The 22,049-nt window shown below is 34.2% G+C and overlaps 1 protein-coding gene across 1 annotated transcript; it reads left to right on the forward strand.

Moving 5' to 3' along the window:
* The first annotated feature begins 4,963 nt into the window (after positions 1–4,963).
* On the forward strand, positions 4,964–21,505 carry LOC126818563 (something about silencing protein 10). The gene is made up of 16 exons (XM_050546021.2): positions 4,964–5,087; positions 12,729–12,870; positions 13,242–13,292; positions 13,650–13,794; positions 14,975–15,046; positions 16,163–16,287; positions 16,469–16,555; positions 17,560–17,616; positions 17,936–18,045; positions 18,444–18,540; positions 18,871–18,989; positions 19,995–20,097; positions 20,392–20,507; positions 20,659–20,761; positions 20,944–21,051; positions 21,371–21,505. The coding sequence occupies exons 1-16, from the start codon at positions 5,077–5,079 to the stop codon at positions 21,458–21,460; spliced, it is 1,536 nt and encodes a 511-aa protein (XP_050401978.1). The 5' UTR covers positions 4,964–5,076; the 3' UTR covers positions 21,461–21,505.
* Positions 21,506–22,049: the final 544 nt, after the last annotated feature.

Consider the following 22,049-nt stretch of genomic DNA (forward strand, 5'->3'; position numbering starts at 1 on the left):
GGTGGTACAAAAAAATCGCAATTTTAGATTTTATCCGATTTTAAAAATTGTTTAAACATATCGCTGTTACACACTAATGATGGTTGAGTTCGAATCTCGTGAAAATCGAACCGAAACTGCTTGACAAAATGGTTGTTACTTGTACGCAAATAGTGTAAATGTGACAGAGTGATATTTTTAATATATATAGTTGGTTTTTAGTCATTTTAATCTGCACTTAATATAAACTAATAGTGGTTGTACTATCCCTTTAAACCTATTCTATACTATCCACTCTGTACCTGGTCTGTAGTGAGTTCCACTCACCATATCTTCAACTTTAACCTTTCCTATTTGTCTAGTGAGTTGTTGTATGAAAGTTTCCTTGGAGACATTCGTCCTATAGTTTTTATATGCAAAGGAAGACACTTTTCCTCTCCTTGGTTATATAAAGGTTGTTAACTGGTATTGCGTATTTATTAGTATACAAGTGTTGCTAGATGTAAATATTGAAGCTTCTTCAATAGTGGTTTGACAGTTTATTTATCAGGTATGTTTATAATTATATCTATGGAATTAGTCTTTGTTTTAAAGTGGCAGCCATGTTGAATTTCTTTAAAGTATAAGTTGATAGTTTGAAATGGGGAAAGATTACATCATTATATAGTTAAAACATTATTTAAAGTATTTCACTTTAGATATACACTTACAGTCATTTACATCACATTTATATTTCATTTACAGTGTTCCAACGTTTAAAGGTATTTCACCTTTATACCAATTGGTAGTAATTATAAAACCCCTCTTTAGGGTAAGCAATATTAGTTTTATTCTCAAGATCTAATTATTAGTATTAATTAGTATTATTATTATTTACGCTGCGATAATAAGTATATTTCATACTTTTACGAGTATATCTGTATTTCATAGTTTAAGTCACTTAAGAGAAGAGTTACATGTATATTATACATATGATTTTATATTATCGTTATTATTACTTTTAAACCATGCTTTAATACTGTTTTTTTATGCATTGTATTTATTATATTACTTGTATATTTGCAGGGTTTCTTTTTATAGCTAATAAAGAATTTTCAAGGAATGAACCCTTGTGTGTGGTCATTTTAGCCCCGGCATTTGACCCCCTTCAACATAAAGATATGTAATACCAAGGTTGTGGACCTTCTAGAAGTCACAGTTTTTATCCAATCTTGATGAAATTTAAAATATAATAATGGTTATATCCAAAAGTTCTCAGTTCCTTTCCATATTTGTGCATATCGGACCGTAACTTCCTGGATTATGGTCCCTGATTGTACAAAAAAATCACTTTTTTTCTAAGCTTGTTCTCTGTCCATCTGTTGCAAAATGTGGGCATATCTTGCTGGCAACCGCTGGTTAATATTTATATTTTTTTGGAACACCCCATATTCGACATTCTAAAACAATATCTATAAAAACCCATGTTATTGGCTTCAAAATACATGATCAGATGCACAAGAAAATTCATTCTGTTTCTGATGAACTAAGAAAGTGAATTTTGTAACATGTGCTAGATGTGATCTATTAATAATTTGATATGATGAGGCTAAAATCACAATTAAACCATGATTTTACTGTACCATTAAATTAAAAACCGATGCCATCAGAAAAGCTTATGAATTCAAATGGATTCACATTTTAAGAACATTGCCATTAACGATAAAATATAGTCCTAAATGGACCACACTCTGTTGGTATACTTTTGTAAATGAGTGAGGTAGCTTTATTTTAAAACACCACACACATAAATATTTGATGAGAATACAACTGTGAAGATCACGTAGAAATTTGTTCAATTTGTAATATATTTCATTCAGAGTGTTCAACCAGGTAATAGTAGCTTTGGACATATGAGATTATCAAAAAAATATATTATGTATGCATAATAGACATAATAATTAGTATCATTAGTATGCATATTTTCTTAAAAAAAAATTATTATTTTGTAATGCTCATTTTTTGTCGAATTGGATATGTAGTCTATATATTATATTACAGTTCTATAATAAATGTTCAAATATTAAATTCTAAATTTCTTTTACCTTTTAAAATGTTATATAAATGCAGGATTCTTGTTTATTGATGAAATGTATTATTTAAATGTTAAATGTTGATTGTCGATTAGTACATGTAATATTTTGTTCAGCTATTTCTTTTTTGAAGGGTAGTTAGTGGGGAAGTAGCATTATCGATGTGCTGTCTGTTACCAATTTAATTGTCATATTGTGAGTTAGATCTCATATTTTTTTATGTGACTGTAAGGTACAGGGTAATTACGTTTATTAATTGATTCTGGAGTATATTCAAACTGCATAAATTTGTCCATCCATGATACATTTTAGTATGTGACCAAGGTGACGCAGGTTAGAATCCCCTTTGTGATGATTGATTTGTCGTATTCTTTGGTACATGTAATGAGAGTCTGGATGTTCCGGTATATAAACGTTAGTGTAACGATTAGTAAATCCAGCAATTTGATTGGCTAAATTATGCAGAAGGAAACACGAGTTTCGCCATACTCTTTTAAAAGAATAAATGCCTTATAAACTTTTGCTGTTTTATTCACACTTCAGGTAATTAATAATAATAGTCATTATATAAATTGTACATCAATTTGAAGCTCAGGTAGTCAGGAATACAATGGTCATGTCATTTAATGATTGTTCTAGTCTATTTATGGTTATATTTGATGTTTTCCTCATATAAGAAATCATAGCACACATCAACAATTGAATAGGGCCCCGCGCATTGTCAATTGTCAGACCCCCCTGCGCACTTTGGTGATATTCCAAGTGCAAGTGTTCATTTCCATTTCATGATAATAATTCTGTATAAACCTGTTATGTACATATGATATCTATAAGTTTATCATGAACGGTAGTTAAAGTCAGCTAGTTTGTCGTTATTCTGTCAAGAATAGCTATAGGATTTTAGTTGCTATTATAAACAAAAGGGACGTAACTCCGTTATTGGACCATTTAGTTAGGAATCAGACAACACAACTTTGCGGAATAATTTGTTATGGTTTTCACTATAGAACATAGGAGTAAGATGTCTTCTGTATAATATCCATTGCGTAACAATAGCCAAGGCTATGAAATAGTATTTGTATTTTGTTATATGTTGTATTTTACAATTATGCAGAAGGAAACACGAGTTTCGCGATACTCTTTTAAAAGAATAAATGCCTTATAAACTTTTGCTGTTTTATTCACACTTCAGGTCTGGCCTTAAAAGACTAATTGAGAGTTAAGAGTGCTACATGACCACTAACCAAGTTCAGTTTTTTTAGTCACATACAAGCACAGGATCAAAACCACAACACTTAAATCAATGGCAGACCTTCTGATCTAAAAAGCTGCAAATGTTAGACTACTTTACCACCCTCTCCTTCCAAATGTCAAAGAGACCCCCATCTTCATTAGCCCAGTTGGAGACATGAACGCAAGAATAAAAAAGACACAGATTTCATAATGAACCCCATTTCTCATGATTATTTTGCTTAGAGTGCTTAATATAGCTTAATTGTTGTATTTATTTCTCTTGTAATATACATGTACAGCTAATTTCCTTTCTATTATGGTATAGACATTTTTACTGGCCATTTTCAGTAATTTATTTTTTTTTCATCTTTGCATCTTCTTGTCCTATGTTTAATAAATTGCTATTATAGGTGATATTGTATTTATTTGTATAAATGTAAATTAATAGATTTTGTATTTAATTGTATAAATGTACATTATAAAATTATTTTACAGGCCTGTAATAAAGAAAAACTGGATATGGTCAATTTATACATAGTATTGTATTTACAGTATTTGTATAAATTCATATTAATAAATGATTGTATAGGCCTATAATAAAGTAAAACTTGATATGTTCAATTTCTTCTCTGTGTTTGATGTAATTTATTTCCTAGGGTGATTGGTTTGGTAGGGACATACAGTTTTTGATTACCAAGACTATCACCCCACCAATGTTCTGTAAAAGATTTTCCTGTTGATGAACTAATATTGCACAATATATAGCTGAAATAATAGCTTAAATTATAAAGAAGATAACCTGAAAAGGTTGATAAAGTTTGGTAACTGGACAAACAAAAAATACTGACAAAACACCCATAAAACAAAACACAAGTGGACAGAATCCCTTTATGAAGAACAATATTGGGGTTCAAATAATTAATTTAAAATGATTTTATTCCAATCCAAGAATAAGATGGCACTCACATTATGCATGCTAAAAAATCTGAAGTTTTACATTGATACCCAAATTTTTATTCTTTAAGTTAAAGACAGGGTTCCAGAAAAATACATATTGGTAAATAAGTTGTCTGCAATTCAATAATATATTATAAGAAAGCAGGTTTGATAACTAAATTTTAATTTGGTTCAACCATACATTCTGATAGGTCAGTAGGGTGTGGGGTATATTTTGTCATGGTAGCTTTGATTAATGTTATGAATGTCATATACATGTAATTCCGAGTTGGTTGAAAATGGATGTACATGTATTATGTATTAAATATATGGCTATTCTTTCTACCTTTCCCCAACGCTGTTTGCATGACAATTTTTGTTGACTTTTTGGTCTAGAATCGATAAAAAGTGTTTGATTTTGATGAGAAGGAAGGATCAGGAAAGGAAAAACTTGACTTGGGGAAAGACAACAGATTCCTTTGACAATGACAGGGTGTAGCAAACGTGGAGACATCAGAATGTACAAAAAAAATTATTATAGGCAGAGAAATGGCATGGATTGAACATTAAAGTCAATGGGTTGAAAATTATGCAGTTACCTTCTCTCTACGGCCAATCAACACACTATGCCAAAAAAATGTTTTAGACCAAAGAAGAGCATGGATTTAACATTCATGAAGTCAATGGGTAGAAGATTACTAGTCTGAATCCATCTTGAATGTATTGTTACCTCCCCTACCGACGGATCTCCTTTATTAGAGACTAGAAAGGTTTGCACGCACGTGTATTGAGAAAATTTGTAAACAGTTTATTTTGGACTTTAATTTGATATAACTTCAATCTCTGAATATTTGAAATGGGAAAAAGGTAAAGTTAATTTCCAATTATTGTTTCACTGTTATTTGGTGTTTTTTGTTTTTTTTTCTATTTATTTTTTATACTAAGTGTAAACATTATTTACATAAATTCAATAGGCTAATAGCCTAATTTAATAATACAATAGTAAATAAAAAATACATGTAAAGTAGTAAGTACTAAGATGGGCAATGATCAGCCGGCGCTATTGCACTTTCGTACCTCTACCAGTTCCCGTGGTCGTAGGAACTTGAAATTATTAGAGGATGTTAAGGGAGACTAGCAATGACCACACACCAAATTTCAGCCGAATCGATCAATAACATTTTTATTTTACCGACCTTTTAATTTCTAACGAGAGAGAACTTCATCTGTTTGACGCCATTTGCTTTGTTTACTATTTAGACTCGAATAACAAGACACTAAGACGGAAACCGACACACTGCACTAGCTGCCTATATCTGCAGTTCATAAAAATTAATATAATTTTCGTATACTTTAATTTTTGCGCGAAGCCACCATGTTCTATAAAATACTATTTGGTGTTGATCAGTGGATTGGCCTTTAGGTGTGAATATTGCCGTGACCTTGATTTTGACCATGAGTCTTAACTTCCCATCCATATCAGGGCCTTTGCGTTTATGATTGCCGTGGCCTTATTTCTTACTGTATTTTCAAAGTTAATGTTCGAGGTGAAAGCAGAGACGACGTCCTTCGGAAAAGATGATTGAGTCAAAGTCGTAGGTCAAGGTCATGTTACAGAAAACTAAACTCAAACTTTTCAAAGTCATTTTTTGGACATTTGACCTTGACTTACGACCTTGACCCCGTAACCATTTTCGAAGGCTATCACCATGGCTTGAATCATGGACGCTTACCTTGGTTCTGTCACACACTGCTCGGTCAGAAAAGGGTCAAACGGAGAGGGGCCCGTGTCCGAAAGGAAGTCAATGGGCGTGGTCAATGTGAAAGGTCGTGGTGACCTCCACTAGTCACCGTTAACCATCCTTGACCCTGACCTAGAGTCCGAACTTCCCATCCATCTCGGACCCTTTGCGTTTATGCGTGCCGTGACCTGATTTCATTTTTGGGACAGGGCCAGGGTAAAAGTCGATGGTTCAAGCCAAGATGATGGGCTTTGAAAATGGTTACGGGTCAAGCTCGTAAGTCAAGGTCAAATGTCCCAAAACTGACCTTGAAAAGTTTGAGTTCAGTTTTCTATAACATGACCTTGACCTACGAATTTGACCCAATTATCTTTTCTGAGGGACATTGTCTTTGATTTCACCTCAAACATTAACTTTGATAATACAGTAAGAAATAGGGTCACGGCAAGCATAAACGAAAAGGGCCCGAGATTGATGGGAAGTTTGGACTCAAGGTCGAAGTCAAGGTCACGGATGGTTAAAGGTGACTAGTGGAGGTCACCACGAACTTTCACATTGACCACGCCCTTTGACGTTCTTTCGGACACGGGCCCCTCTGCGTTTGACCGTTTTCTGACCGAGCAGTGTGCGACAGGGCCAGGGTAAACGTCGATGGTTCAAGCCAAGATTATGGGCTTTGAAAATGGTTATGGGATCAAGGTCGTAAGTCAAGGTCAAATGTCCCAAAACTGACTTTGAAAAGTTTGAGTTCAGTTTTCTGTAACATGACCTTGACCTACGACTTTGACCCATTTATCTTTTCTGAAGGACGTTGTCTCTGCTTTCACCTCAAGCATTAACTTTGATAATACAGTAAGAAATAGGGTCACGGCAAGCATAAACGAAAAGGGCCCGAGATGGATGGGAAGTTTGGACTCAAGGTCGATGTCGAGGTCACGTATGGTTAAAGGTGACTAGTGGAGGTCACCACGAACTTTCACATTGACCACGCCCTTGACTTCCTTTCGGGCATGGGCCCCTCTGCGTTTGACCGTTTTCTGATCGAGCAGTGTGCGACAGGACCAAGGTAAACGCCCATGATTCAAGCCAAGTTGATAGCCTTCGAAAATGGTTACGAGGTCAAGGTCGTAAGTCAAGGTCAAATGTCCCAAAACTGACTTTGAAAGTTTGAGTTTAGTTTTCTGTAACATGACCTTGACCTACGACTTTGACCTTTTAACTTTTCTGAAGGACGTTGTCTCTGCTTTCACCTCAAGCATTAACTTTGATAATACAGTAAGAAATAGGGTCACGGCAAGCATAAACGAAAAGGGCCCGAGATGGATAGGAAGTTTGGACTCAAGGTCAAAGTCAAGGTCACAGATGGTTAAAGGTGACTAGTGGAGGTCACCACGACCTTTCACATTGACCACGCCCTTGACTTCCTTTCGGACACGGGCCCTTTGCGTTTGACCCTTTTCTGACCGAACAGTGTGCGACAGGACCAAAGTAAACGTCGATGGTTCAAGTCAAGGTGATAGCCTTCGAAAATGGTTACGAGGTCAAGGTCGTAAGTCAAGGTCAAATGTCCCAAAACTGACTTTGAAAGTTTGAGTTTAGTTTTCTGTAACAAGACCTTGACCTACGACTTTGACCTTTTAACTTTTCTGAAGGACGATGTCTCTGCTTTCACCTCAAGCATTAACTTTGATAATACAGTAAGAAATAGGGTCACGGCAAGCATAAACGAAAATGGCCCGAGATGGATAGGAAGTTTGGACTCAAGGTCAAAGTCAAGGTCACAGATGGTTAAAGGTGACTAGTGGAGGTCACCACGACCTTTCACATTGACCACGCCCATTGACTTCCTTTCGGACACGGGCCCTTTGCGTTTGACCCTTTTCTGACCGAACAGTGTGCGACAGGACCAAAGTAAACGTCGATGGTTCAAGTCAAGGTGATAGCCTTCGAAAATGGTTACGAGGTCAAGGTCGTAAGTCAAGGTCAAATGTCCCAAAACTGACTTTGAAAAGTCCGAGTTTAGTTTTCTGTAAGATGACCTTGACCTACGACTTTGACCCAATTATCTTTTCTGGAGGACGTCGTCTCTGCTTTCACCTCGAACATTAACTTTGATAATACAGTTAGAAATAAGGCCACGGCAAGCATAAACGCAAAGGGCCCGAGATGGATGGGACGTTTGGACTCAAGGTCAGAGTCAAGGTTACGGATGGTTAACGGTGACTAGTGGAGGTCACCACGACCTTTCACATTGACCACGCCTATTGACTTCCTTTCGGACACGGACCCTCTGCGTTTGACCGTTTTCTGACCGAGCAGTGTGCGATAGGACCAAGGTAAACGTTCATGATTCAAGCCAATGTGATAGCCTTCGAAAATGGTAACGGGGTCAAGGTCGTAAGTCAAGGTCAAATGTCCCAAAAATGACTTTGAAAAGTTTGAGTTTAGTTTTCTGTAACATGACCTTGACCTACGACTTTAACCCAATTATCTTTTCTGAAGGACGTCATCTCTGCTTTCACCTCGAACATTAACTTTGATAATACAGTAGGAAATAAGGCCACGGCAAGCATAAACGCAAAGGCCCCGATATGGATGGGAAGTTTGGCCTCAAGGTCAAAATCAAGGTCACGGCAATATTCACACCTAAAGGCCAATCCACTGATCAACACCAAATAGTATTTTATAGAAAATGGTGGCTTCGCGCAAAAATTAAAGTATACGAAAATTATATTAATTTTTATGAACTGCAGTGTTAGGCAGCTAGTGCAGTGTGTCGGTTTCCGTCTAAGTGTCTTGTTATTCGAGTCGGTTTCCGTCTTAGTGTCTTGTTATTCAAGTCTAATTAGTAAACAAAGCAAATGGCGTCAAACGGATGAAGTTCTCTCTCGTTAGAAATTAAAAGGTCGGTAAAATAAAAAGTTATTTATCGATTCGGCTGAAATTTGGTGTGTGGTCATTGCTAGCCCCCCTTAACATCCTCTGAAAATTTCAAGTGCCTACGACCATGGGAACTGGTAGAGGTACGAAAGTGCAATAGCGCCTGATCAGCCATGGGGGATTGGATGGCCGAATGGTTAGCACGTGCGCGCTGGGCTGTATCTAGATAACAAACCTAAATCTCTCAACCCTCCGTGTTTCGAGATAAGACATGAGGCCATTACCTACAACGTTGCACCTGCGGGAGCGATTTACACCCGGCATTTTTAAACAAAATTGACAATAGTTTTAATCAAAACAACGATTGATTATTGTTATTTATAATATTTCTACAACACCCAACTACAATTGAGCATATAATCCTACCTGAAACAGGTACAAATCGTTGTTTTTAAAATCGAGGCGTTAAGCCGTTACTAAGACCGCCATCTTTTTAAACGATACGCTGTCATCATATTGAAGGCGGAGCTAAATATAAGGCTTTTATAACAGCCAATCAAAAGGACAATCGAAAGCACAGTAACTATGAATTGATTTCGATGGCGGTGAAATGTCAGACAAAAACAACGCTTCATTAATTTAAACGCAAATATTTGGAGTTAGGCGACAGTTGTGCCACTACATTGGTCTCTGTAAGTTTAATTAATCATAATATCATAAACTTATCTATTTTAAAGATGTTACATGCATTAATAAAGAAATTGAGTTTGCCACTTAGAACTAAAGGCATCCAATCGTAGCTAAAAACAAACACATCAGTATATCTCAACGTTTTTAGCTACGTTTTCGTAGCTAGGCTGTATCATACGGTCTGTCATTGAGTCAACTGGTGGGGTATCAATTCCCCGGTTGTACGTGACAAGGAGTAGGGTCGCCTGTCCAACCTCGTGGGTTTCCTCCCACTGCGAAAGACCCCTACGCGCAAGCCAATTATTGAAATAAAATTGAAACATGTGTTAGTCCCGAAATGACCTAGTTTGTGTCGTGTGGACGTTAAACCCCATTTCTCTCTCTCTCACTAAAGAGTAAAGTAGATCTCTCGACTGTGCAGATACCGATGTGAATCACAAAGCAAAACTGTCAATTTTTCATGTGGACGTATTGCCGTCGCCCCTGGTCGTCCGTCCAAATTTTGTTTGTGACACTCTACACGGGTCACAATTAGGTTTATTATATCCCAAAGATCTCGGTTCCTTTTGATATTGGCATGTATCAGGTACGTCTTAACGGCGATCATGTTTGATCCGACTCCCTTTTCTATTTCCATCACTTTTACATTCCATCACTTTTGTAAGATATTTAAGATTAAAACCTATAAATTCAGGGTTAAGGGTTTATGATTAAATCCAATGAGTAAGACAAAATCTTCAACAACAATGAAATATTGAGACACAAAAATGGGAGTCACATCAAAATTTTTATCCGATTTTGATGAAACATATCTTTTGATAGCGGACCATAACTTTCTGATCATATGACCCGGCCTGATTGTAAGAAAAATTGCACTCTTAGCTTGTAGTCCCTCTACATGTATGTTTCAAAATTTTTATTCAATTTTAAAAACTATTTAAATATATAATTGTTGCACCGTACAGGCAATTGAGTTTGAATTTCGTGAAAATTGAACTGAAACTGTCCGACGAAATTGTCGCTCCTCAAATGCAAATAGTGTAAAGGTATATACATGACTACATGTAGGCCTACTGGTGATACCAAGGTTGTGGACCCTTTAGTAGAGGTCACAATTTGTATCCGATTTTGATGAAACTTAAAATATATGTTTATGTTACAAAGTTCTTGGTTCCTTTTGATATTGCATGTTAGACCAAACCGTAAATTACTGGATTATAGCCCCTGATTTTACTAAAAATTGTGTTTTAGCTTATTTTTTGTCCATCTCTTGCAAAATGTGGGCGTAGGCCTATCTTGCATGGAAACCGCTTGTTTTTCAAAACAACAAATGATTATTGTTATTAACGTGTATGGGCCTACAATTAAGCATATAATCCTACCTGACACGTGGTACACATCATCTCTTTGAAATTGAAGCGGGAAGGAAAGGTTTTGCTATGTCTGACATTTTAAAATGGGAGAGGTCTGACATTTAAACATTAAACACATCAGAAAATCAGAGCCTATGTCTTAACATTTTTAGTTACATTAATCATGGACTGGGCTGGAGTCAAATTAGTTCCCAAGCCTAGTCGATTTCTTATAAAATATAATACCTGAATATTCATTTCAATAAATGTTACATATCTAATAGATAAGAATTTACAATATTAGAAAACTTATGCTTACTAAACACTGCCAATATCCACTTGGATACATGTACATGTACATGTATCTAGCTTTTATTGCATGGGAGCTATGGTGGCTAAGGGGGTAAGACGCTGGCTTGCTTCCGGTGTTGGCTGAGATTTATCAGGATTTTCCGGCGTGGTTTCCTCTTGTCAGTGAAGCAGCAGGGCCAGGACAGCTGTCTAGTCATTTGGATGGAATAAAAAACCAAGGTCCCATGTACACATTGGCGTGCACGTAAAAGATCCCTTGGCAGTTGGAATTCGATATAAGAGTAGGCCATTGTCCAGGCAAAATTTCCCTCATAGCACACTTTATGGTGTATGCCTGTCTTCATTAGTCCAGTTGGAGCAGAACAGTAGGATTTTAAACCCTATTTCATTTCATTTGTTGCATTCTAGACACCATCGGAAATACATAGAAATGGACACCATAACTAAGTACTACAAAATGCCTAATTATTGTACAAAGCAAAACTAACAGAAGAGTTGAATTATACCCCCCCACCCCCAAATTGAGTTATTTTGTGGAATTAGGAAATTTTTTACTGTAATCTGGACAAGTTGTATCAGATGCAGCTATACTACAAAATACAACCACATATTACTACCTTATTATTATCCAAAACTGACTAATTTTATTGAACCAATGAACCATGTCCCTGAAAACTTGTACGTAATTTGTACGTAATCTGAAACATCTATTTATATCAGTGATAAATGGAACGGCAAAACATTGGATAAATAATTTATTTTCCACAAGCAAAGGTATTGTCATCCAAATAATTGTACTTTTACCTCATCTTTTGGTAATATTGGCCCATTATTTTACAGAAATAGATTGATATTTGATAGTATGGGGTTAATATTTGATAATATTGGTTGATAAGGGAGATAACTGGAATAGCGAGACATTGACATTACTTTTGCTATATATTAACTCAATTTGTTTTTATATAATTGAAGTATTATGTTAATTTTCACAATAATGAGGTAGTATGTGAGTAGTATTTGTGTACTGGTTGGTATTGGGTAAATCGTCCTACCCTTTCACATTGCACAGATGTCAGTTGTATTTCAATTCATTGTCTGATCACCTGAATGACTGTATTATAAAGCTACATGTAAATATGTATTATTATTGTTGAATAACACATTAACTGTCATGTTTAAAAGACTAACACATGTCTCATCGTTAGTTTAAATCCAATGTCTTAAACATGTATGGTCACATGATAAGCAAATATTGCTAATATACCATTATTGAGAAAAACAGCGTTTTAAATGCACTGTAGGCCTACTGGTCGCTTCAACGATCTTGGTACATAAATGATAAGAAACTAGTAGGCCTACTTTAATTGAACCATAACAAGTCAAAACCATTTTATAATGTTCTTTACAAGGAACCAATTTGCTTGGATATTCAGTAATTACAGAGGCCTATAATTAATTAAAAGAAAAGATATTTATTATCTTGGAGAAAAAAATATACTATCTCTAAGTAAACTTTTGGTTTCTAATTGTAGACGGAAAGGATTTAAACCACAAGATGTTTCTATTCTTGATTCTGATGATGAAAGAGCTTTTAACAACATTGATGATCCAGATCCAGATTCCAGGGGTTTTGTTTATGATGATATTGATGAATTTCACGCTGGTAGAGACAAGGTAAAAATTGCACCAAATAAATAATGCTCTACTCAGATATCTTATATAGATTGCAAGCCTTCATGTCTAAAAAATCATGAGGAGCTGAACAAATTGAAAATCACTCACCTGGAATGTGAAGGTCTGAGATTGGGGTTGTAGACAAATAGACGAACTATACTGTATATTCAGCAACACTGCTTTTAAGAAATGGGGAAATGACTTTTGATAACCAAATACACATTTTGATTAACTTATTAAGATTATTATTTTAAAAAGTCTACATACTAGTACATATACATGTACAAGTAAGCTGTTCCTTATTTTGTTATTAGTTTTCCTTTAACATATAGATTGATGGTGTCTCATTTTGATTAATTTGTATCTTATAGGTATTATTGGAATCGGGTGTAAATTATGCCGGCGGAGATTATTCAGAACAGGTAACCAATATTGTCACAATTATATTTTTCATACATTTTTACCAAGAAATTATTTTAGAAATACATTGAACGTTGGTTCAATATTTTAAGATCTTATTTCCAAAATGTGATTTCTTTGATAAAATCATATCAAATTGTAAATAGGCCTATTGCCTATACTATTTAAAACATTTGTGTAAATATTTTAAAATCAAATTGAAAAAAAGGATGGTTCAATTGGGGTTTATGATGTTTTAGAAAGGATGTCTTCATATATTCATAAATAAATTCTGGCTTAATTACATTGTATATTTACCATATCTATTTTTCATTGGCATCTATGATACATGTATTTAATTATCCAAATTGTTTTAAAAGGAAGAAGTTTTACCTGTGGTGTCTGATGATGATCTTCTCAGTGATGAAGATATGGCACAATATCGAACCCATCTTTTACGCTACAAGAGGCAAAAGATTAAAGAAAAGATGGGAAGTGATTTAGAAGATGAAGATGATGAACAAGGTTAATATATTTAATTATTGCAATCGTTACACATTTTCTTTTTTATGAATTTATAATGAAGTTATTGAACCAACAAACAAACAGCTGATATGTTTTCATAATGTACTTATTAGTTGGTTCTATTTTAATATGCAGATCTTTTTCAAATTTGGTGTCAAGCATTGTGGTCATGAGAGGATGAATCTTGTTGATGTTTAGTGTTCTAAGACATTCCATTCTAGAGTTATGCCCCTATTGCTGAAAACCTTGTGACAGATTATTGTCAAATTTGGTGGTAAGCATTGGACTTAGAGAATTAACCCTATTGGTATTCGGCATTTCATGAAATGCATCGATTTTCATCTTCCTCTGTTGGTCTATCTGTCATGGACGACCCATATTGAAAAATCTGCATTACTCCGATTAATTAATTAATTACTCTATAATCACTACTGATTGAAGGTGAGATGGGGAAAAACAACAGTTTAGTTATCATCCTATGCTAGTTAATTAATTAATCTGCATTCATGTATTATGTTGTCCATGTCTCTTCAGATGTCTGTTGGTTTGTGGAAATTCTAGAGGTCACAATTTGTATCAAGATTTTTCTGGTGGGAAGCCAGCCCTATTGATACCAAGCTTTCTTCGATATTCCTTTCCAGAGTTACCCTCTCCCCTCCCTTGATAAATAACTAGTGAACACAAAAGTGTCTATAGTTTTTAACGGATACTTTTCAAATTTGGTGTGAAGAATTGTGGCCATTAGAGGACGAAACGTATCGCCTATTGATATTTTGTGAGTTGTGAGCATAATAGAAGCTATAGTTTTTAACAGATACTTTTTAGATTTGGCATAAAGCATTCTGGCCATTGGTGGACAAACCCTATCGATATTCAGCATTCTGCCACATTCTGTATCAGGGTTATCCTCCTTTGCCGAAATATCAAATTTGCCAACATACAGTTTTTGTTCCGGGTAAACTGTTGTTGATGCTTAGCTGCTGGCATGTTTCTAGGCTTTGCGTGGCTATCTTTGAATAATGCAGTGTGTTTAGTAACAAATAACATCTTATATTTTTTACTTCAACTTATGCCAATATAATTGATAGATTCTACAAATAATTTCTTCTATTGTAAAATACAGGATAATATAATTAAAATAAGACATTTATTTTGTATTATAAACTTGATTTAATTGTAGTGAAAAAAGACAATAAAGGATGGGGTAAAAAGAGGTCACAGTTTTATGGAGCTGATTTTGATGAGTTTGTCGGTAAGTTAAATTATCGTGCCCAGGCGGTATGATTATAAATATATGGTAAAGTGTTTTACTAGACACTGGTGTATGCTCATTTCAATGAATAAACTACCCTGAAGATGTATTAAGAGCTAAATTTGAGTATTGCATGTATTTATTTGGCTGAGGTATTAAGTTGATTAGAAATTGTCTGCCATATCTTTGTTAAATGTTGAAATGGAAAATCTAAGGCGTTTTTGTGAACCGATTAGATTAGACCGATTAGCTATTATACGCATTTGTGAACCAAGTTGTTTATGCTAATCGTTACATTTGTGAGACGATTTAACTCAACTGATTAGGCAAATCGACCTAATCGTCCCAGGAGGTGTTTAGGCGATTAGATTTGACTTTTTCAAAATGGCGGAATGTTCGACGTCGTAAGTAATTTTTAATGCTTATTGTTGTTTTTCTCCATAAAAAATGTTTTTTTAAAACACATTTGACGTGTTTAATGTTAACTTTATAGTCCACAAGAATGTTAGATCACCTCCAAGCAATTTTATTCATTATTTACAGTTTTTTCAATATATTTCTCTATCCTAGGTTTTCTCAGTAAACTTTTTACATGTTTTGTCACTTCAGTTTTCAAAAAAATACTTGAACTTGTTGGACATAGGAGATTGTTTCTAACGGCAACCATTTTTCCTTTTTTGCGTAGATAACCTTCATTTGTCTTTAACAAGTCATCAATAATTAGCAGAGACAATTTTTTTTTCTGATCGGTGTCCGTGATGGCAGCCATCTTACCAAATCGTAATTATCAAATTTCACATTTGTGGACCATAGCTAATCAAATCGAAATCATACCAAATCGTACTAGCAAATCAAAACCTAATCTAATCGACTCACAAAAACGCCACAAGACTATGTTTATTATCGCATCAATGGTACTTGACAATCAAGACTATTAATGCTATCCTTTCTGTTATTTATTTTAAAACTATTATAGCAAGAGCGGTCGGCCCTCTATCTAAATCTTACAAAATGTATCTTTAAATAGTTGTTCTTATTCATCACTGTACAGGGAAAATAATTGTTGCAATTGAACAAAAACCTCCATAAATTAAGCCCAATTTATTTCCTTACTAGATTTGTCTGGTTCAGATGATGATAAGAAGAAAGCTATTCTAGAGGAGAAAGAAGCTTTAGTTATCCAGAAGAAAATGGTTGAGGAGATGGATGAGGATGATTTTGGTTTAGATGAATTTAAAGTGGTAAGATAAGTGTTAGTATATAAATTGTACCAGCTCTAAGAGTTCATTCATAATGTACTTTGGTTTTATCACAATATTTTGTGATTCCACAAACTAACAAGTAAAATTATTATTGGTTTTGATTCTAGGTAGAATCTAATTCCAATAAATGTTGTTTATTGATTTTGGGAATTTGTTACAGCCCGACAAAAAAGAAGAAAAACCTTTAGAAAATCAAGAAAAGATTGTCCAGGATTTGTCTAAACTTTCAAAAAGAGAAAAAATAGAGGTATGTAGATATTAGTAACACTATTCTTTATCCATATCTTTGAGAATGAAATAAAACTGTTTATTTCACATATTGAATTTCTTAAACATACTAAACTCACAGGCACTTGAAGGGATTAAAATAAAACTTCTTACTACTGCTTGACTATATATTATAGTATATAAAAGGTATTTCAGCCGCCATCTTTGTTTTCACATCTTCAAGACATTTTGTCTGCTATCATCTCATAATACTCACTAGTTCTAACACTACCCGTCGTATTTATTGCCAACGAGACCTTATTTGATCATTATTCAGCTTCCGATGTAATTAAATTGGTCATTTAACAGCGTTATTAATTACAAATCAAACTTGTTTTACCTTGTTAGCCGTGCCTGATAGGAGGTGCAGTGGCTCAATGTGTACGATGTTGGCTCGCTAACCTGAATGTCCTGTCTTCGACCCCTGTGTTGGCCGAGAAAGTTGATCTGGATTTTCTGACGTGGTTCTCTATTTCCAGTAATGCAGGACAGGCGGCATATGTATAGTCATTAGGATGGGACAAAAAAAAAACAAGGTCCCATGTACAAATGGGGTGTGCGTAAAAGAACCCTGGCAGTTGAAATTTGATATAAGAGTAGGCCATAGCACTGTTGTCTAGGAAATATTTCCCTATTAGCACATTGTGTGGCTAATGCCCGCCTTCATTAGTTCACTCGGAACAGAACAGTAGAATGTTAAACCCCATTTCATTTCATGGTGCATGATGGATGGTCTGCCAAGGAACATCTAGTTGTTCGAATGGGACAGAAAACTGAGGTCCTGTGTATACATTAGCGTGCACATAAAAGAACCCTTGGCAGTTGGAATTCAAAATGACATAAGAGGAGCTGGTGTATGCCTGTCTTCAATTGCTTACAGAATATTATTGAAATTGGTAGAGTTATAAATTAGATCAGTAATATTTTACAAGCTTTTTCTAAGAGTTTGATACAATAATTTTAATTTTGTTTGTTTGGATTTAGCTTTTGAAGAAAGAGTCACCAGAGTTACTTACTTTAATAGAAGATTTTAAAGCAAAGGTAAGTATAGAGTTTTAAAAATTTAAAGCTGCAAATTGAAAATAAATACTTGATTGATAATGCTGAATGTCAAATATTTAATTTTAAAATATAATTATTAACAAGCTATCATGAAATTCAGAAATTCAAAAAACATGATTTTAACTGAAATAACAACACTGTCTTTGTAGTGCCTTATGTCATCTTTATTATGTAGGTTTGATTTTATTTTGAATACTGTTAAGATTTAGCCACTTTTTCTGCAATTGTTTTATTATGTTGTCTATCCATAGTCTTGCTTTTTTAACTGAATTAATGTAGAGGAATAATTTTTTTGCAGCTCAGTGAAGTTAAAGATACATTACAGCCATTATTTAAATTAGTACAAGAAGGCAAAATTGTGGATAAAGCTGCTGAATACGTCAAAGTCAAATTTCATCTTAGTTTAAGGTGAAGATCATTTGATGTCTTTAATTTTTTTCATGTTTGCTTTTAACATAGGGGATTTATTTTGTATCAAGGGTTTGTTGGGCTATAGGGTCTGGCACTTGTATGTTACAAGGAGTGGAATTTACGGTTTTCTTCCACAGTAAGTGGATTATAAAATAAAAATATACCATGTTTGTACCGAAATGAAACAGTTCATGTGGAGTGAATTGAAATATCTTTGTATCCAGAAACAAAGGCACTCAATATTCCTCTTTAAGTTGCCATGGTTGTACTATTCCTTAGATGCTATGTGGTTATTTGAAATTTTCTTTAAGATTTCTGTCCAATGTTTCATTTGTTTTCAAACACTGAACTATCAAGTAAATAACAATATATGATTATTCTTTGTCTATTTACAGTTATTGTGTAAACATTAGTTTTTATTTAATGTTAAAAGCGAAACATATAGCCACCGTTAACCATCCAGTAATAAAAAGACTAGTACAGTACAGAAAGGTATTAAATACATGTACTCTTTGCTATCTTTATTTTCTTGGAGATATCACAAACTTGTATGAGCAACTATCAATTTGTTGAAGTTCTGAATTATTTTGGCACTTGAATAATACCTGTGACTGATAATGATATTGTTTGAGAGACAAAAAATGAAGACTTTTTAGATTAGTTCAAATGTTTCATTTATGTAAAATTTTAAATTTGTTTTAAAGTGTTAAAAAGCCTGATGCATTAGTAGATATGAATGCAACATATTTGCAACTAATAAATATTGTATATCATACATTATGCATTGATATAATTCTTAGATGTTTTTTGTATGAATTCTAGTTAATAAAAGAGTTAGTACCAGTAGATAATAAACTAAACAAAGAAGTAAAAGATATATTGGCCAGGTTAAAGAGAGGAGAAGACGTGAATTTTGCTCCAAAGCCAACAGAATTTAAGAGGTTTTTATATATTTTATTTAAACTATTCTCTATAATTCAGAGAGAGAGAAATGGGGTTTAACATCCACTCGACACAAACTATGTCATTTTGGGACCAACACATGGTTCAATTTTATTTCAATTCGCTTGCGTGTAGGGATCTTTAGCAGTGGGAGGAAATCGGAAGACCCAGAGAAAAGGGGCTTATGTGGCTAAGTGGGTAAGATGCTGGCTCGCTAGCCTGGAGTTCAATCCCTGCATTGGCCGTGAAAGTTCATCCAGATTTTCTGGCATGGTTTCCCCTTGTCAGTGATGCAGGACGGAGGGTCTAGTCATTCGGATGGGATAAAAAACCGAGGTCCCGTTTACAAATTGGGGTGCATGTAAAAGATGCCTTGGCAGTTGGAATTCGATATAAGAGTAGGCCCCTCATAGCACACTGTATGGCGTATGCCCGTCTTCATTAGCCCGGTTTAGGAGCAAAACAGTAGGACGTTAAACCCCATTTCATTTCATTTCACCCAGAGAAAACCCACGAGGTTGAACAGGCGACCTTACTCTTTGTCACGTACAACCAGCAGGGAATCGAAACCACGCCAGTTGACTCAATAACAGACCTTATGATACAGCGCGCATGTGCTAACCATTTGGCCATCCAACCTACCTTTTCTATAATACAGATTGTGAAGTGACGAAACTTGGGGTGTATTATTAAGTTATAAGGAAGAATCTTTTGCATTTTACACACTTCTTTCTAGGCACATTTTGACATGTTAAACTTGTGAACACGATAAAGGACAAAGTACAGACCATTTAAGACTAAGGAGGAACACTATTGAAATTCCGAATTTTTGGTTCTTGTATCTTTCTGTTAACATTTTTACTTTTGAAGTTGATTGTGGATTTTTTAAACGAACCTGATCAGCAGGATTTATTGACTGACAATCATCTATGAGGTGCCAGCTAGTGGTATATGTATAGTATTGCTTGATAGTTGTCCTGAAAGTTTTCTCTTTAAATTTGTAGAAGGGAAGTTAAAACTCGTGTTAGAGAACGGGTTGAAGAAAGAAGACAGGCTATACAGTCAGAATCTGATTCAGAGTCAGAAAACATAGGTGCACAGACTAAGGTAATATTCTTCATGATTAGACATTAATTAGATATTTGTCAGTATTTACAGAACATCTGTAAATACTATTCTGTAAATATTAATCTACAAATTATTAAGGCGTTTAAAATATCCTTCCCATGATGAACACTCTCAGTTTCCATTTTAAAAAGGAATATATTGGAAAACAAAATAGGTAATTTATGAGCTGCTATTACAGTTGAATTTTACATTTCAGCTTAAAAGTATTATAATGCGAAATAATTTAATCTTAAATTGAAATGTGTTTTTGACTGTCTTTATTTGTTTTTTAAGAAAAAAAACAAAAAACAAAAGAGACAGAATATAGAAACAGAAGCAGAGAGGACAGCATTAGAATTTTATGACATGATGAAGAATAAGAAGATGAAGAAGAAAATGGAGGAGGATGAGTAAGTTGTATTTGTCTAAAAATCAGAATTTTTTTGTACTTTAGTTTCAAAACACTTATATACACTAGTATTTCACTGTAGCGTGTCAGCATAACTCCCTAATCTATTTAGTGAAATGTTTGTGTATAATATATGCTTTTATTTATTGCAGAGAAAATGGTGTAGATTTAGAGAAGGCTTATAGGGTAGCTCAAGGTGAAATTGATGACAATGATGAAATGAATGAAGATGGTAAACGAGCTATTACTAGTCAGGTAATCCATTTAGATTTACTCTTTCATGACACATATTAAAAAAAATATATTTTCATTAAAATTTTCATTAAATGTAAGCAATTCAAATGATTTATGAAGATCAATTTAATTTGTTTATAAATGCATGTGTGACATGACTTTATTATATAGGAATTTGTGAATGGATTTGATTTCTTTTACAGATTCAGAAAAATCGTGGTTTAACTCCTAGTAGAAAGAGAGAATTGAAGAATCCAAGAGTTCGACATAGACATAAATTTAGAAAGGCTAAAATCAGGAGGAAGGGACAGGTAGGGTTTGGATAACATTATAAATGATATTTTAAAAATTCAAAAGAGTGATGCATTTGATGAAACCAGAACTATTGAAAAATGTGATTGTATACAATTTTATTCATAATGTAATCTTTGTGAAAATTTGGTAGGCCTACATGTTAAAAGTTTTCAGATTTTGTTTTCATTTTGATATTCACATTTATTTTGGCACTTAGTGCAACAATTTTTTTGGATGTGTTAGTATTGTTATCGATTGCATGTCCATTGTCAAACAATTTGAAATAATAATGTATATGAGAAATTTTAATTTTTTCATATTTTTTTACGTGTATAGGTACGAGAAGTGAGAACAGAAACACATCGTTATGGTGGGGAAATGACTGGAATCAGAGCTGGTATAAAGAGAGGAAGAAAACTAAAATAATACTGTATTGTTACCTAATAAATAAAATTATGTTACCTAATTGTTTTCATGTTGTTTCAGGTCTGTGAATTAAACTTTAATTGATTGTGATAAAAAATGCTGCTACCCTACCCATTCCATCCCTTATCTTTCTGATAGAATGCCCAAGTAAAATTATCCCATTTATTTGTACACAAAATAATTAATTAACTATACAAAACTCTGTAGTCTGATTATAAACTCCAGAACAATATTTAGTTTAATAGTTGAAAATAATCCATTTTTGCTGATCAATATATACCCCTTACTGTTGGATGACAATTATTATCTGAAAATTGGATTTTTGAAAGATCAATAGAATGAGTGAAAATGAAATGTTCACGCTTTATTAAATATTGGTTAACTTGGTACAATTAAATATTAACTACACAAGTTCTTTGAAGAAAATTAGAGAAAAGGGACATGTGCCTGTAAAACCTGACTTATGTGAATAACTTTTCGTGTTGTACAACAATACACTAGCTTTTGGGGACGCCACAGTTATTCATGTGACTAGGGTCGTTTTGGGCAGTCTAATGATTCGGATGGTTTATCTGCTTAGAGGTTAAGA

The sequence above is a fragment of the Patella vulgata genome, chromosome 4 (assembly GCF_932274485.2).
Source record: "Patella vulgata chromosome 4, xgPatVulg1.2, whole genome shotgun sequence".
In the NCBI taxonomy this organism is placed as follows: Eukaryota; Metazoa; Mollusca; class Gastropoda; family Patellidae; genus Patella; species Patella vulgata.